The sequence below is a fragment of the Ambystoma mexicanum genome, chromosome 5p (genome assembly GCF_040938575.1).
Source record: "Ambystoma mexicanum isolate Mex_15411 chromosome 5p, UKY_AmexF1_1, whole genome shotgun sequence".
Lineage (NCBI taxonomy): Eukaryota > Metazoa > Chordata > Amphibia > Caudata > Ambystomatidae > Ambystoma > Ambystoma mexicanum.
In genome coordinates, this window is record NC_090930.1 from 921,203,968 (window position 1) to 921,219,056 (window position 15,089).

Sequence of the window (15,089 nt, forward strand, 5' to 3'; positions counted from 1 at the left end):
TCAGACTGCCAAAGAGAGAAACGTTGGCCACATACAAAGGGTAAATGTCAATTTGCAAAGCAAAAATAATACACATTTTACACAGTGACCAGAATGTTGGAGAAAGCATGGCCGTGTGCTAAATAATACTGTGTTTTTGTAGCCTTCAGTTTATGGATTCTAAACACCACAGAAGTGCCATTTTCCTTAACTCCATGCTTCAGAGATCCACTAGTTTGTGTGTCATTGTATTAAAAACTGCAAGACATATTGGTTCTGACACAGTATAAAAGCTTGAAGTGGACAGCTTACCTGGTGTTCCTGTCGTCACAAGCCCGCTGACTGAAAAAGAACAGAAAACATCCATTAGAATGTATTTTTCTTGAAGTTAAAACTCTTAACCAAATAACAGACAGACTCAACAACCATTTCCTTGGCCACACATGACAGGCATCACTGGCATCTTTTTAGTGTTGGGAGAGCCCTCCTGATACTAGTGTATGACAGGCTACTAGCACACACATGGATCTTGGGAAGACATTTCACACTGACTGGTCCTGAAACGGTCCACCGTTGTGAAATTAGAAAAAAAGAAAAAAAGTATTGCTATCCCTTTTTGAGGGATAGAAATTGAAATGGGGCAGCAACGATGTATACCGCTGCTGTTCCATGTACAAGAAAATGCAAGAAAGGTGTGTTGATTATCCTGTCATGCCATGCACATTCCCTTAGATGCAGAGGAATGTGACTATTTTCTGAGCATTTCAAAGAGCATCATGTTTCGGGAATCAGGGTGCACTTTGAAATGTGCAGAATCATCCCTTTACTGGCGCAAATGCGCAAAGGGGGTGAAAAGGGCCATCTCAAAGTGCAAATATGCGATACTTGCAGAACACTATGTTACTTTAATATTGCTTTGTTTAACACAGGACATAAAGTCTTTGGAAACATAATCCCCACTTGTGCCTCTATGTCGCTTCTATGACTCACACATATTCTTTTGCACGATTTACATGAAGTCCCTTTTGATGGTATGACTTGCGTTTTTGCTTTTACCCTTGGTCAGGCTCGGCTCCAACTCAGTTCTCCTTAGGAATTTGACAGACCTGACCCTTTAACGCCACATGTTTTACAAGTCGGTCACTTTGGCACTGGCACCGAGGATATTGGCATAGCAATGCCCACAGGTGACTGCAGGAGCAAATGCCATTTGTATGTGTTATGGAAATGTCAGATGACTGCTGGTTGCTCGCATGTCTAATGCGATAGCATTCCACAAGTTGCCGGCCAAAAGCAACAGTGCCACTCAGCTTGTTCTTGTTTTCATTAGTCTATGAGTTTGAAGTGTGGGGGTGATCTCCACTAGCTGCTAGGGGTGCAATGATGCAATGTCTCTATTAAGACTGGGGGTTCCTGTTGGTAAAATGCTTCATGGATGCTGTGCATTGTGTTAAATTCCTTCCTCTTGGCCATGGGTAGTCAATGCAGAGAGCTCAGCCTAGGGGACATACTAATAATATTATCACATTTTCATACAACACGTCATGCCAGATTAATCCTTCTTCTAAGCGCTGTAATAAAATGTGCAGTTACCACCCAATTTAACAATACTCAGTTTTTCAAAATTGAAAGCATGTTGGTCTGAGTTGGCCCTGCAGGAATTCGAACTTGAAAATAAGAGGTTAGCCCATTTGTCAGCGGTGAGTGCTTATCTCTTTTGCTATCCACAGAAGCAAGATGGGATCAAAGCATCCAGGTTTCGGTGGAATCCAGCCAGCCATATCCTCATCCCTCTGCAGAAGGTATAGGCAGTTATTTTCGAGGCCAGGCAATGCACTCTCAGTGGCCTCTAGATAAAACAAACACTGCACGTTTGCGGCTTGGACTCGGTGGTAATATTACAGGAAAGAGAACATGTTTTTCCAACATTTTCAGGTAGAAAAACCATCCTTTGCCAAGTCAGGGGTTTGTGGGGCGACTAACAAATGTGCATAAAAAGTACTCCCAGAAATGTTTTGTTTACACTGGCTAAAGCCAAGATTTACATTTACATTTATGGTGAGTACAAAATGTATGACCGGAAATGATATGGCAAGCCACTGAGTGATCAAATAAAATGGAAATAAAAGACATTTTAGTGGGACCAACATAAAATGAACAGCAATCGTTTAGATCAGTGAGAACATCATTTTAATTAAACGTTTTTGGGGACAAGATGGAAGAATGGAACCCATGAGCCTGATTCACATGTAAATTACCAGTAATAACTCCGGCTCCATCCAATCACTTCTGAAGACAGAGCTTTGATTCACAAAGGAATTAGCAGGAGCAACTCCGAATTAGTCCTGGGACGAGAACAGGCAGTCAGAGTGGCCAAAGATCATTTCCTGGTGAGGGGAACAGTCCCTCTCAAGGGTAACTCAGTTACCCAGTATTCCTCCAGCTAACTGTGTCATGCAATGCATCCATAGTCTTCACATTTTTTATAATTGTAGATCAGGAGCGCCCTTAGTTAGAGGGATTTTAAAAGGGTAGTTAAAGAGAAAACCTACATTGCCAGCAAATGTGGTGGGTAATGTGGTAGACATGGGTAAATACATGGAGATCTGGATGAAGGGGGAACCAAACGAAGGGCCTAACATAATGTACTTCGTTGATGGATGGACTAAGGTTGAAAACCCTATCCAAGGTTTGACCGCCTTAAGGAAGACAGAAAGAAGGACAAATGATGATTCAGTAAACGAGCTAAAAGAAAGGGACAGAAAATGTGACTGCGTGTCCTCAGCACAGACGTGTGCTTGAAACCGGAAAGCAGAATGGTAAAAAGAGAATAAAACGCGTAGCCCAAGAACTGAAACCCCAAAGAAACCACAAGTTTCCAAACGTTAGCAGCAGGCAGAGAAGCCCTATTTGATTCAGGAAAGTAGTCATATGACAGAGTCTATTAAGGATGGTGGTGTATCCAGCAAGCAGGAAAAATAAAATATTGTAGAATCTTTGACAGGCGAGAGAGAAGTTAAAGGGGGGCAGGGCAGATGACAGGGAAAACCCAGATGGAATTTGGAGAAATAGGAGAGGGCCTGATTCTGTTGTATGTGAGGAGGTAGTTGTGCTCTCTGGAGTAGTCCCATTTTTTGATGTCCACGTTGCAACCTTATTGTAGTTGGGACCTGGGCGTCAGTGGAAAAGGTTCAAAGAGCATTTGTAGCAAAAGCTGTCAATCTGTGTGTTGCATCTCTATTTTTAAGCACTGTACCATTTACTGGAAACGAATCCAGCAGAAATGAAGGGATTTGTTAAATATTGAAAATGCTGCTAAGACCTGCCAATCAGGGGGCGAATCTGAGGTGTGTGCAAACCTAGGAAAGTGTTCTTCCATGAAGGAGGAACACTTCCCTTACAGACACCATATTCTGACAATGAAAGAATGTGGTGCAGGGACATGAAAACCTCAGCTTTTGCATGTGCCTGATTTATGGCTTGGCAACACCTCTAGCAGCCATCAGGAATGCAGGGCAGCCACATGGAGGGGATTCTCCTCCCAGCAGCACTGGATCAGCACATCTAAAAAAGGAGTAAAAACACTGCACATGTGAGGTGCTGTTAAACTTTACTGGATGCTTTTTTCTCTTTAAGTATCTATTCTATTGTGCCAACTCGCCCGTAGGCCTCAGGGTGCTCACAGAGACATCAACAGCAAACAAAGAAAAAGAGGCATTAAGAGTGAGAACACAGATTGTCAGTCAGCTCCTTTGTCAAAGAGAAACGTTTTTAGACTTGTTTTAAATTAAGAAAACGTTCTTAAATTAGAAAAGTGGCAGTTTTAAGAAATGTTTGCAATGCCACTGGAGCACATGCTACACCCCCCCTCCCAACCCTCCCAATGAGTGATTTCAGCAGCTTTTGCTGCTGGAAAGCACGCTATCTCCTCACCAATACGTTCACCCATTTCACAATGGTGGTGCTGGAAACTGGAGGGGAGAATGTCGTATTTCCACACACTTTTTACCATGAGCCCCTAAGTGAAAAATAAGGAAGAAAAATGTGATATTTGTGGGAAATGCAGGATTTTGTTACCAGATGCAGATAACAGGCACGGGAACTTAAATTGCATTGTGATGGAAAACGTACAATGGCTCTCCTTTTTTTAATTGTCTTTTTAAGTCTGCTGCTTGAGTGATTAAACAGCATTTGTGTCATTTTTGATTGGTCTTAATCTTTTACAAGCTGGGAATGTGTCATGGTTAAGAGAGCATTTACTTTTAGCATAAATCAAACACAACTTTCTACACAACCACCTTAGAAACAGCACCTCGATGCCCCCAGGGCTGCTTGAGTGCTTTAAAAATGCAAATAAATAAATGTGTGCAGTAGGGTCACCGCTATGGTTTATGTGATTCTTTAAATACACATGTTTCTCGAGTACGTAAATGTGTCAGCAATGCCTCAGAATATATGCACTGAAACACACTTACTCATTTGTTGGTATCTAAGGGGCGAATCCCTGCCATAAGGCAAAGGTTTCCTTCTCTTCTGAAAGTGAAGTACATTTCACAAGGCAGTCCTCTTTCTATGTCGGTGGCAGTAGCGAAATGGTTGATCCTATAAAGGCAACAGATTCGGTACTTTACACTGCCACCCACAGAGGGCCTAGAATCTGACATCTAACATTGACGGCAAGAACTAAGAATAAGATGTACTTCTGTAGCAGTTTTGAATGCAGTACCACATCTAAAATGACAAGATTATATCATGTGCGTGCCGTTAAGGGAACGCCCAGGGACGTCATGGCGTTCAAGAAAACGCAGAGGTTAAATTTGTCTTTTTGCCAAGGTCATTCTGCCCTGCTGCAGGTGGTGGAGCAAGATTTGGAGGTGCCAGGTCCAGCTTGTCAATGCACCGCACTGATTGGAAAGCCCCGGTAGTATAAGCCAGCAGCCAAACTCGGGAACTGGGTGTGTGCATGTGCTTCAGGCGCTGCTGACTCTCTGCATCCGTCCTGAATAACGCCACACTAGTAGCAGTGTGTTTCGTTTTGTGAATCGTGTGTTGGTAAACAGCATGTCAAGCTTGCCAATCTCTAGGTGTTGCTGGCCATTGTTAAAGAATGGAAGTCCTCCTGTGCGCCTGGTAAGTTCAAGTGCCGCCTGCCTGTCACTTGTGAACAGCAGCAGCAACATGGCACGGGCTGTTGCCCATAGCAAAACACAACACCAGGCAGTGACCCACGATGCAAGTGCTAAGTTCAATGGAATGTATTTTCATACATGTTTGTTTTTTACTTTTTGGAGAATTCCTTTAATCTTCAGTGTGCACATTTTCTCTTGGCAGAGACCGTTCCAGACCAAAAGAATGATGTGGTAAAAGGCATGGAAGCCTGTGTAGTTCACTGCGGCATGTGGTGGTTCCTTGATACATCTGAACTGCGTGTGGCGATGGCTCAGAATGTGTAGGAAAGAGCGCATGCACAGGTTCATACTATGCGATAAAAGCCATGCAAGCGTATGTGGATCCTTGGTTTCTGGGGTTATTCACTGCGGCATGTAGTGACTACTTGATGCGTCTGCACTGTGTGTGGCAATGGCTCAGAATGTGTAGGAAAGAGTGCATGCACACAGTCATACTATGCGATAAAAGGTATGCAAGCATCTGCGGATCCTTGGTTTCTGGGGTAACTCACTGCGGCATGTGGTGACTACTTGATGCCTCTGCACTGTGTGTGGCGATGGCTCAGAATGTGTAGGAAAGAGCCCATGCACACATACATACTATGCGATAAAAGGCATTGAAGCATATGTGGATCCTTGGTTTCTGGGGTTATTCACTGCGGCATGTGGTGACTCCTTGATCCTTGATGCCTCTGCACTGTGTGTGGTGATGGCTCTGAATGTGGGGCAGGGAGCACATGCACAACAAGCATATATACAATGTGTTAAAACATAGGCCTATGTAGATCCTTGGATTCAGGTGCAATTCACTGCAGCATGTAGTAACTCTGTGATGCATCTGCAGTGTTTGTGGTTATGGCAAAGAATGTGAGGGAAGAAGGCCATGTACACATGCATACAATGCGATAAAAGACCCGAAAACCCGGTGGATCCTTAGTTTCTGTCGAATTTCACTGCAGCATTAGGTGACTCCTTGATCTGTCTGCACTGCACTGACATCAGAGATGGATATAAATGTGGGGGAGCGGGCCCATGCACACATGCATACAATGCAGTAAAAGTAAGGTGAGCCTAGATGGATCCTTGGTTTCTGGTGTATTTAACTATGGCATGTGGTGACTCCCTGATCTGCATGCACTGTGTGTGGTGAAAGCTCGGAATGTGGGGGAATGGGCCCATCCACACATGCATACAATGCGGTAAAAGTAATGTGAGCCTAGAGAGATCCTTGGTTTCTGGTGTATTTCACTACGGCATGTGGTGAATCCTTTATCTATATGCAATGCGTGAGGCGAAGGCTCGGTATGTGGGGGAAGGAGCCCATGCACATATATATACAATGCCAAGAAAGGCACGTAAGCCGAGGTGGATATATGTTTTCTGGTGTATTGCAGTGCAGCATGCGGTGACCCCTTGTCCCATCTGCACTTTGCGCGGTGATCGCTCAGCGTGTGGGGGAAGGAGCTCATGCATGCACACACACTCAGTCAGCTCTTTCTCCCAGGTTCACCAGGCTCATAAGAAGGATCCCTCCATGCTGCATTCTGTGAAAATGTCTGTATACATAAATTGACATTGTTCTCAGATGTACTTCAAGACTATGCTAAAATGTTTGCACCAGCCCCATGGCTACAGATTGTGAAAGGTATATGACTGATGTGAAAACTTCAAAACCCATCTTAAAAGGAATTCAAAAGAACATGTAAACATACTAAAGGGATCGTCATGAGATATGGTGTTTAATATCTTTTTTTCTGTCTAATCGGTTTGTTTTATGTAAGAAGACATTTCTCCTTTATCACTTCCAACCATGAAATTTCCTTTAAACACTACTGTTATTTACCATTGTGCATTTGTGTTCTATTGCTGTTTACTTCGCGGAACAGAGAAGTCTTGCAGGCAAGCAGGCAGTTGCTGAAAGTGCTTAAATTGTGCCGGTGTTTGCCGGTGGGCAACACCGGCACTCTTTTTTGGGCACCGGAACTCATTTTGCACCTTTCTTCATTTTAACAATATAAAACTATGCTGCCTGCTTACGTGCATGGGAGCACACAGTCAGCAGCTTATTTTTTTAATCTTGTTTGGCCTGCAGTGCCAACGTGCGGCCTACATGTCAGGTCAAGGGTTACCTGTTATTTTAACGTAATGTGTGTAGTAGTGTACTGTGCCACGTGTTCCGGCCCAGCATGACTGTCTGTGTGTATCAGCCAGGCAGGGAGGCACAGACTCAGTGAGTCTGAGACCATACCCTGGCACTGGCTGGTGCGCACGGCCAGGCTGCACAGTGTGAGTGGCAGACATGGCGCACAACAGCAAGTTTAGGTGGGGCAGGCCGCCAAGTCTTTTATTCCAGTCCGGTCCTTGACTATGTTGGCTAGAAGCAGTCGAGTGGGAGTCGTACCGGAGGGACTAACTAGACACAACACTGACTCACCAAAAAATGGATATAAATGTGGGGGAGCGGGCCCATGCACACATGCATACAATGCGGTAAAAGTAAGGTGAGCCTAGATGGATCCTTGGTTTCTGGTGTATTTCACTATGGCATGTGGTGACTCCCTGATCTGCATGCACTGTGTGTGGTGAAAGCTCGGAATGTGGGGGAATGGGCCCATCCACACATGCATACAATGCAGTAAAAGTAATGTGAGCCTAGATAGATCCTTGGTTTCTGGTATATTTCACTATGGCATGTGGTGACTCCTTTATCCGTATGCACTGCGTGAGGCGAAGGCTCGGTATGTGGGGGAAGGAGCCCATGCACACATACATACAATGCCAAGAAAGACACGTATGCCGAGGTGGATTTATGTTTTCTGTTGTATTGCAGTGCAGCATGTGGTGACCCCTTGTCCCATCTGCACTTTGCGCGGTGATCGCTCAGCGTGTGGGGGAAGGAGCTCATGCATGCACACACACTCAGTCAGCTCTTTCCCCCAGGTTCACCAGGCTCATAAGAAGGATCCCTCCATGCTGCATTCTGTGAAAATGTCTGTATACATAAATTGACATTGTTCTGAAATGTACTTCAAGACTATGCTAAAATGTTTGCACCAGCCCCATGGCTACAGATTGTGAAAGGTATATGACTGGTGTGAAAACTTCAAAACCCATCTTAAAAGGAATTCAAAAGAACATGTAAACATACTAAAGAGATCGTCATGAGATATGGTGTTTAATATCTTTTTTTCTGTCTAATCGGTTTGTTTTATGTAAGAAGACAAGTTCTCCTTTATCACTTCCAACCATGACATTTGCTTTAAACACTACTGTTATTTACCATTCTGCATTTGTGTTCTATTGCTGTTTACTTCGCGGAACAGAGGAGTCTTGCAGGCAAGCAGGCAGTTGCTGAAAGTGCTTAAATGGTGCCGGAGTTTGCCGGTGGGCAACACCGGCACTCTTTTTTGGGCACCGGAACTCATTTTGCACCTTTCTTCATTTTAACAATATAAAACTATGCTGCGTGCTTACGTGCATGGGAGCACACAATCAGCAGCTTATTTTTTGTATCTTGTCTGGCCTGCAGTGCTAGAAGCAGTCGAGTGGGAATCAGACCGGAGGGACTAACTAGACACAACACTGACTCACCAAAAAATTAATTGAAGATCGGATCGATCATCCCCTGGCCACATGCTAGGTGTGATGGGCAGTACACCGTGATGTTAGCGATGCAGGGGCCTGTGGCACCGGCGCGCCCCCACAGAAGGGCCTGCTGCCCCCTCTGGCCTGGCCATGGGTCTAAGACCTCCACAATCCCTGTTAGAGCTTGACGCAGGCAGAATGAGACCCACCTTGTCCTTGCCTCTTAAAGGGCAAAATTAACGCAGCAATGCGCTTTTCTTCTGTGGTGTTGTTAATGATCTCTAACTGCTGGGATGCATGGGTGTTGAGGCGTACTAGGGGGGAGGTTCAGTGGTGTATTTATAACAAGGCCGGGCTAGAGCGCCGGCAGATTGACTTAAAGCAGCAGAAAAAAATGCATTGTGCCTTTAATTTGTCCTTTCATTGGTTACGCTAATTTAAAATCAGTTAAATAAGTTCTTGTTAGAGTTAGGCAGGCCGATTATGCCAATCCGGTACGTGACTGTCATGAAAGTGATGTCATGATGGCGCGTGATGTCCCATCCTAAATTTGGCACGCTCTGGACGGGCAGGCCGTGGGGCACCTGCAGCTAGACTGAAGCGCTGAGACCTTGCATCCCCAGAGACCGCTGTGGGGCTTCACTCTAGTCTGGGCTCATAGTGGCCCTACTTCAGAAGTTAGCGGAGGGAAGATTGGGATGATAACCTGCAGGGAACGTCATGCAGTACAATTAAAAAGGACAATTGCAGTCTCTGCCTGTAAGTACATATATATTTTGGAATTTTGTAGTGGGATTGCTGGCAGGGGTTTGGACTCTAGAAGGACGCAAATGGGCTAATTGATGCTACAAAGTCATGTTTATTTCTTAGTTAAACATAATTTCCTTAGACTGGACCTTGCAACTTACTTTAACAATAATCATTTCGTCAACAATTGTATTGCACCATGACAAAAATAAACCGTTCCGACTCTGCATTGATTTTGAGAACATTTTTTTGCAAAGTTGCACATAAACTTTAATTCTCTACCTCTTCATGAAAGTACTGCACAGAGCACATAGCCCGATTGAGACTAAGTCGGCTGCAAAAAATGCTAATTTTTAAACGTGATATTTGCAAAAATGTTTTGCCTCCCAATGAATAGCATCAGCATTGGGGCTGATACTACAAGCTAAAACTACAGAAAAAAGAGTTGCACCAGAATTCTGCGTTATTAGACGTTTCATAACACTACTTGGCCAGGGATAATCAGTACAATATAGTCAATGGCACAATCGCCAGCAGCTGGGCTATAATTTCAAGACAGCAGTATAGTGCAAGCACAATTAGGCCCTGTGTACCTGCTGTGGACGGAATCGCTTGGATTGTGTTTGATTTTGTGCAGCGCATCCACAAGTGAGTAATGCACTGCTGCGGTCCAGGTGTAGCCACGGCCTCTTGCCTACGCCATTGATTAGGCTTCAGTGTTAAGCGCTTTCTTCCAAAATATGATTCCTTCTGTCGCCTGATGGGAATTGGCCTTTATGAAACTGGGAAATGTGCTGACAGGTGGCATCTCTCTCTGAGAGGTTAGAAGGGCTGGGATAGGGACAGTAAGATGTAACCCCCAACCCAACCATCCTTTCGGAACCCTGAAACTGTCCGGAAATCTCTACTGTTCTGAAGGTCAATCTGCTTTTGCATGAGAATGAGAACCCCAGAGAAACCCGACAGGTTCTGAATGATGCCTACCCCACTCAACTTGATGAGTGGCTTTCACTGAGACAAGTTCAACAATACTGCTAAAGCCGATCTCGGTCTAGCACTGAGCCGGCCCAGGCTGCCCGCTCTGCGGACAGCGCCCGCCAGCCCCGGGACCGGCATTAGGACGCCAAGATTCTTTGGGCCCTGGCACTTATTTTTTTTACAAATGATGCACTGGCTGAAACAGGCGTGTTTCCTTAGCTCTGTTGCTATCAAGGCAGAGAAAATAGTAACATTTCTAATAATAAATGGATTGCAACCCAAACACGTCCTGGAACCTGATTACGAAAAGGTCCTAGTGTGTGTCCGGTTCAGTGCACATGACCTGTACTAGGTGTTGTGGGCGAGCCTGTGCCTCGGGCCTCCCCATACTATCACACACGCACTCGCAAGCACACAAGAAGACACAGGACATGCGTTTGTGTGTTCCGGCGTCCCGGCGGCAACTGCCGCACGGACGTTCTTTATTCTGAACGTGCATGCGTGACCCAGAGCGAGGCTCGCGCATGCGTCGTTCATGATTGCAACGTCACATCCCTTTTTTTTCTTTTATCAAAACAACATAAACATTGCAAATGCCAAACAGTGCAAACTGTGAATACAGAACCTGTGACCCAACATGGGTTGTCGAACTGCTGTAACCTCGGCTCAATCTCCAGAGTCCAGGACGTAGTCCTTGAGGCGAGCAGCCAGTCTTCGGTCTCGTTGCACAGGATACCGTGAGGTACTGGAGGGAACGACGCTGGGACCCTGTGCTAGCGGAACGGCATCCTGCACTGCCTCCTCCACTGGATTCTCTTGGACGGTTTCAGAGGAGGTGCCTTCGCCAGGATCGATCGCATCAGTTGAAGTGTCCACCTTCTTAAAGAAGAACCTATTGCGAGTGACAGTCCCTCGTGCTCATGCCGCCGTGACCATTGTTCCCTTCACGTGCGTGACTGTCCATGGGTGAGGTTCATAGGGAAGGGACAGTTTGCCTTCCGGTCGGCGGTTCTGTACTAGCATGGAATCGCCTACGGCTACTTCCTTGTCTTGTAGACCCCTTCTTTCGCTCTCCCTCTGGTTGCGTGCTGCTCGCTCTTCCCTTACTTTCTCATTGTCAATGACCCCAGGTTCCCGGCCTTCTACTTTGGGTATCATTCTGTGGGGGCAGCGCCGGAAGAGCGCCTCAGCGGGGGCGACTCCAGTTGACTGATGAGGCGTGGTCCTATACTCTCTCAGGAACGCTACTAGCTTCTTCTGTAGGTCCTCCCCTCCACTTTCAGGTATCCGCAGCACCTTGTTCAAAGTGCGCATGAGCCTCTCGGCTTCCCCATTGGCACGAGGCCACGAAGGGGACACCCTCCTCTGCTGGATGCCCCTCTCTGTCAGGTACTGAGCGAATTGGCTGCCCGTAAATGGAAGGCCATTGTCCGAGCATAGTAGTTCGGGGAAGCCATGTGTTGCGAACATTCTGTCCAGGGCCCTAGTGGTGTACACAGTCGCCGTGCCTTCCACTACCTCCACCTCGGGATATCTTGACCATTGGTCTACCACCCCCAAAAAATACATGCTTCGCCACGTCGATCCGAAATCCACATGGACAGTTCCCCAGGGCTTTTCGCTCCGTTCCATCAAGCCGATAGGCGGAGCTCTCTCCCCCGGACTCACTGCTTGGCATGGTAAGCACCTTCTCACAAAGAGCTCCACCATCCCCTCTAGGCCGGGGAACCAAACTTTGGGTCGGAGTCTCGCCTTGGTCTTGGTGACCCCTTGATGTCCTATGTGGGCTAGTTCCATTAAACGAGTTCTCAGTACCTGTGGGATCACTATTTGCCTCCCTCTCAGCAGTAGTCTGTCGTCTGAAATGGACAGTTCGTCCCTCACCCTCCAAAGGGCCTGAAAATCTCTTTGGGCATCTGCCTGCCGCCCAGAGTTGTTCTGAAGCACCTCTCTCCAATCACTGCTTCTTACCGCTATCCTGATAATGTGAAACACTTCCTCCTTGGACGATTCTGTCGCTATGGTGTGCCTGGACAGTGCCACCGGCAACGCACTCTCCACCACGTGACACAGCAGCCCTTGAGAGTCAGATGCCTCCTTGGTCTGTTCCGCCTTCTCATGGTTTGGGTGGCGAGATAGATAGTCCGCCGGATTATTGGTCCCCGGTCTGTACACAAGCTTGACCCCATATTCCATAAGAGCCAACATCCATCATTCTATTCTGGGCGAAGGCTTTGAAGACACTCCCGCCAGGATGGGCAGCAGGGGCTTGTGATAGGTTACAACCACGACAGGCTTGCCCAAGATGTATAAACGAAAATGGCGACAGCCCCAAAGAATCGCCAAGGCCTCTCTTTCTATTTGTGAATAACGCCTTTCTGTGTCTGGGAGCGCTTTGCTCGCGTAAGCGATGGGTCGCATATCCCCTCTGTTGTCCGCTTGCATCAGGACCGCCCCTACACCCACCGGGCTGGCGTCAACAACAATCTCGGATTCTGCGGTGGGGTCAAAGTACGCCATGGTATCCCCATCCGACAGGGCATTTTTGATGATCTGAAAGGCCTCCTGCTGCTTTCTGTCCCACACCCACACAGCGTCATTCTTGGTTAGCGCCCTGAGGGGTTCCGACAAGGAAGCCAGACCCCTAATAAAACGCCCACAGTAGTTGACCATCCCCAAGAAGCTCCTTACCACCGTGGTGGACAGGGGTGCTGCGGCCTCACAAATATCCTTGACCTTTGCAGGATCGGGTGACACGCTGCTGGCATGAAAGATGAAACCAAAGAAGCAAATTTTGTCCTTGAAAAACTCACACTTTTCACGGTGCAGGGTAAGACTCAATTCCTCCAGTCTCTTGAGGGTGAGCTCTAATCTTCTCATGTGTTCTGCCTCAGATTCGGCAAAGACCAAGCTGTCATCGCTCATATTTAATACACCTTTCAGTCCTGCTAGCGCCCCCCTGATTGTATTTTGGAAAACATCCACAGCAGATGAAATGCCAAAGCTCAGGCGCTTAAACTGATAGAGGCCATCATGCGTCGTAAAAGTTGTGATATAACGTGAATCTGGGTGGAGCTCAAGCTGGTGATAGCCCGACCTCAGATCCAACTTCGAGAAACACTCTCGCCCCTTGCAGCTCTCCTATGATGTCATCAAGAGTGGGTGTTATATGTCTCTACCTTTTGATAGCTGCATTTGGGAGGCGCATATCAACACAAATGCGCACCGCTCCCGGCTGTTTTGGCTAGGGGGGCCACCACTATGGGCGAGACCCAGGGTGTCGGACCTTCCACCCTTTCAATGATGTCCATTTGGATCAGTGAACAGAGTTCTTCCTCCACCTGATCCCGGAGATGAAACGGGATCCGTCGATGTTTGAGAGCCGTAGGCCTGATGGTACCGTTAATGTGCAGACGTACAGGAGGGGCTTTCAACTTTCCCACCCCTTTAAAAATGCCTGAGACTCTGGCCAACAACTGCTCGATATCTACTTGATAGACTTCAAACGCAAAATGTAAAAGGTCCAATGCCTCTGACGCCGCGCAACTGAGCAGAGAGTGGGGGCTAACATCAGTGACGAAAAACCGGGCTTTTATGGTCTTGTCGCCCTTGGACACAGGCACCACGAACACGCCCTGAATGGGGAGTGGTGTGTCTCCGCCAAAAGTGAAAATCTTCGCCTTGGAAGTGTCCAATGGAGGTGGCCCCGGGATTGACTGATAGTGATCGGTGGCAAGCACACACACTGAGGCTCCCGTGTCTATCAGCACTTGTGTCTGCACCCCTTGAATGTCCACGACACACTTGGGCTGCCTCTTTTTCCTTGCCCCTGTCGCTATGTTCGAAATAAAGAACAACTCATCTTCCTCCTCTTCTTCCTCAGCGATGTTTAGCTTCTGCACATCCTGTTCCAATGTCGCAATGCTCCTTTGTCTCCTTGAACCGGCGCCCATCAACCTGGCCGTTCCCCTTTGTATGGCGATTGGCGCCGGAGCACGACACATTCGGGCATAGTGTCCTGGACCGTTGCACCTGCCACAGGATCTCGATTTGGCGTGACAGTCCTCAGAGTGTGGTAAATCATACCCGCAGTATTGACATATGGACGCAGCCCCTTGCGTTGGACCCACCTCCTGGCGTTTCTGGCTCCACCTCGCCTTCGACGACGACTGCTTCCCGATTACAAATGCCTCTTCTGACCTGCCGGAACGCACCGCCACGTCCATTTTGGCACCCCTTGATTCAGCTAGTTCATATGTTCTTCCACTGTCCAGGATCTGTACAAGAGTCCAGCCCGGCTCCCTCAACACCTGTCTGCGGAGCTTGCCTGAGCTGCAACCCTGGATCACTTGATTTCTGATCATGGCCTCATCATTGTCCCATCTACAGGTCGTGGCCATTTGTCGTAGGCGCGCGCAGAATTGGTCAAGTGACTCCTCTTCCCGCTGTTTTTCACCACAGAAGAGGAATCTCTCGTAGTCTACATTGGACAATGGAATGAAATGATTCTTCAAGGTAGTTTTGACTGCGTCATAGGTTACCACTTGCAGGTTGAGAGATTCATAAATGCGCAGGACGTCCATACCAGCAGAGTATAGCAGAGTTGCCATTTTTGCGTCGTCGTTGGTATCT

At 47.1% G+C, this 15,089-nt stretch overlaps 1 protein-coding gene across 2 annotated transcripts in view; it reads right to left on the reverse strand.

The window, feature by feature from the left end:
* RAMP3 (receptor activity modifying protein 3) overlaps positions 1-15,089 on the reverse strand; it is a 1,283,291-nt gene that overhangs the window by 816,559 nt on the left and 451,643 nt on the right. For both annotated transcript variants that reach the window (XM_069613343.1, XM_069613344.1), the window contains exon 2: positions 292-321. In XM_069613343.1, coding sequence (XP_069469444.1) covers positions 292-321 — 30 coding nt within the window. The remainder of the gene's footprint in view (positions 1-291; positions 322-15,089) is intronic.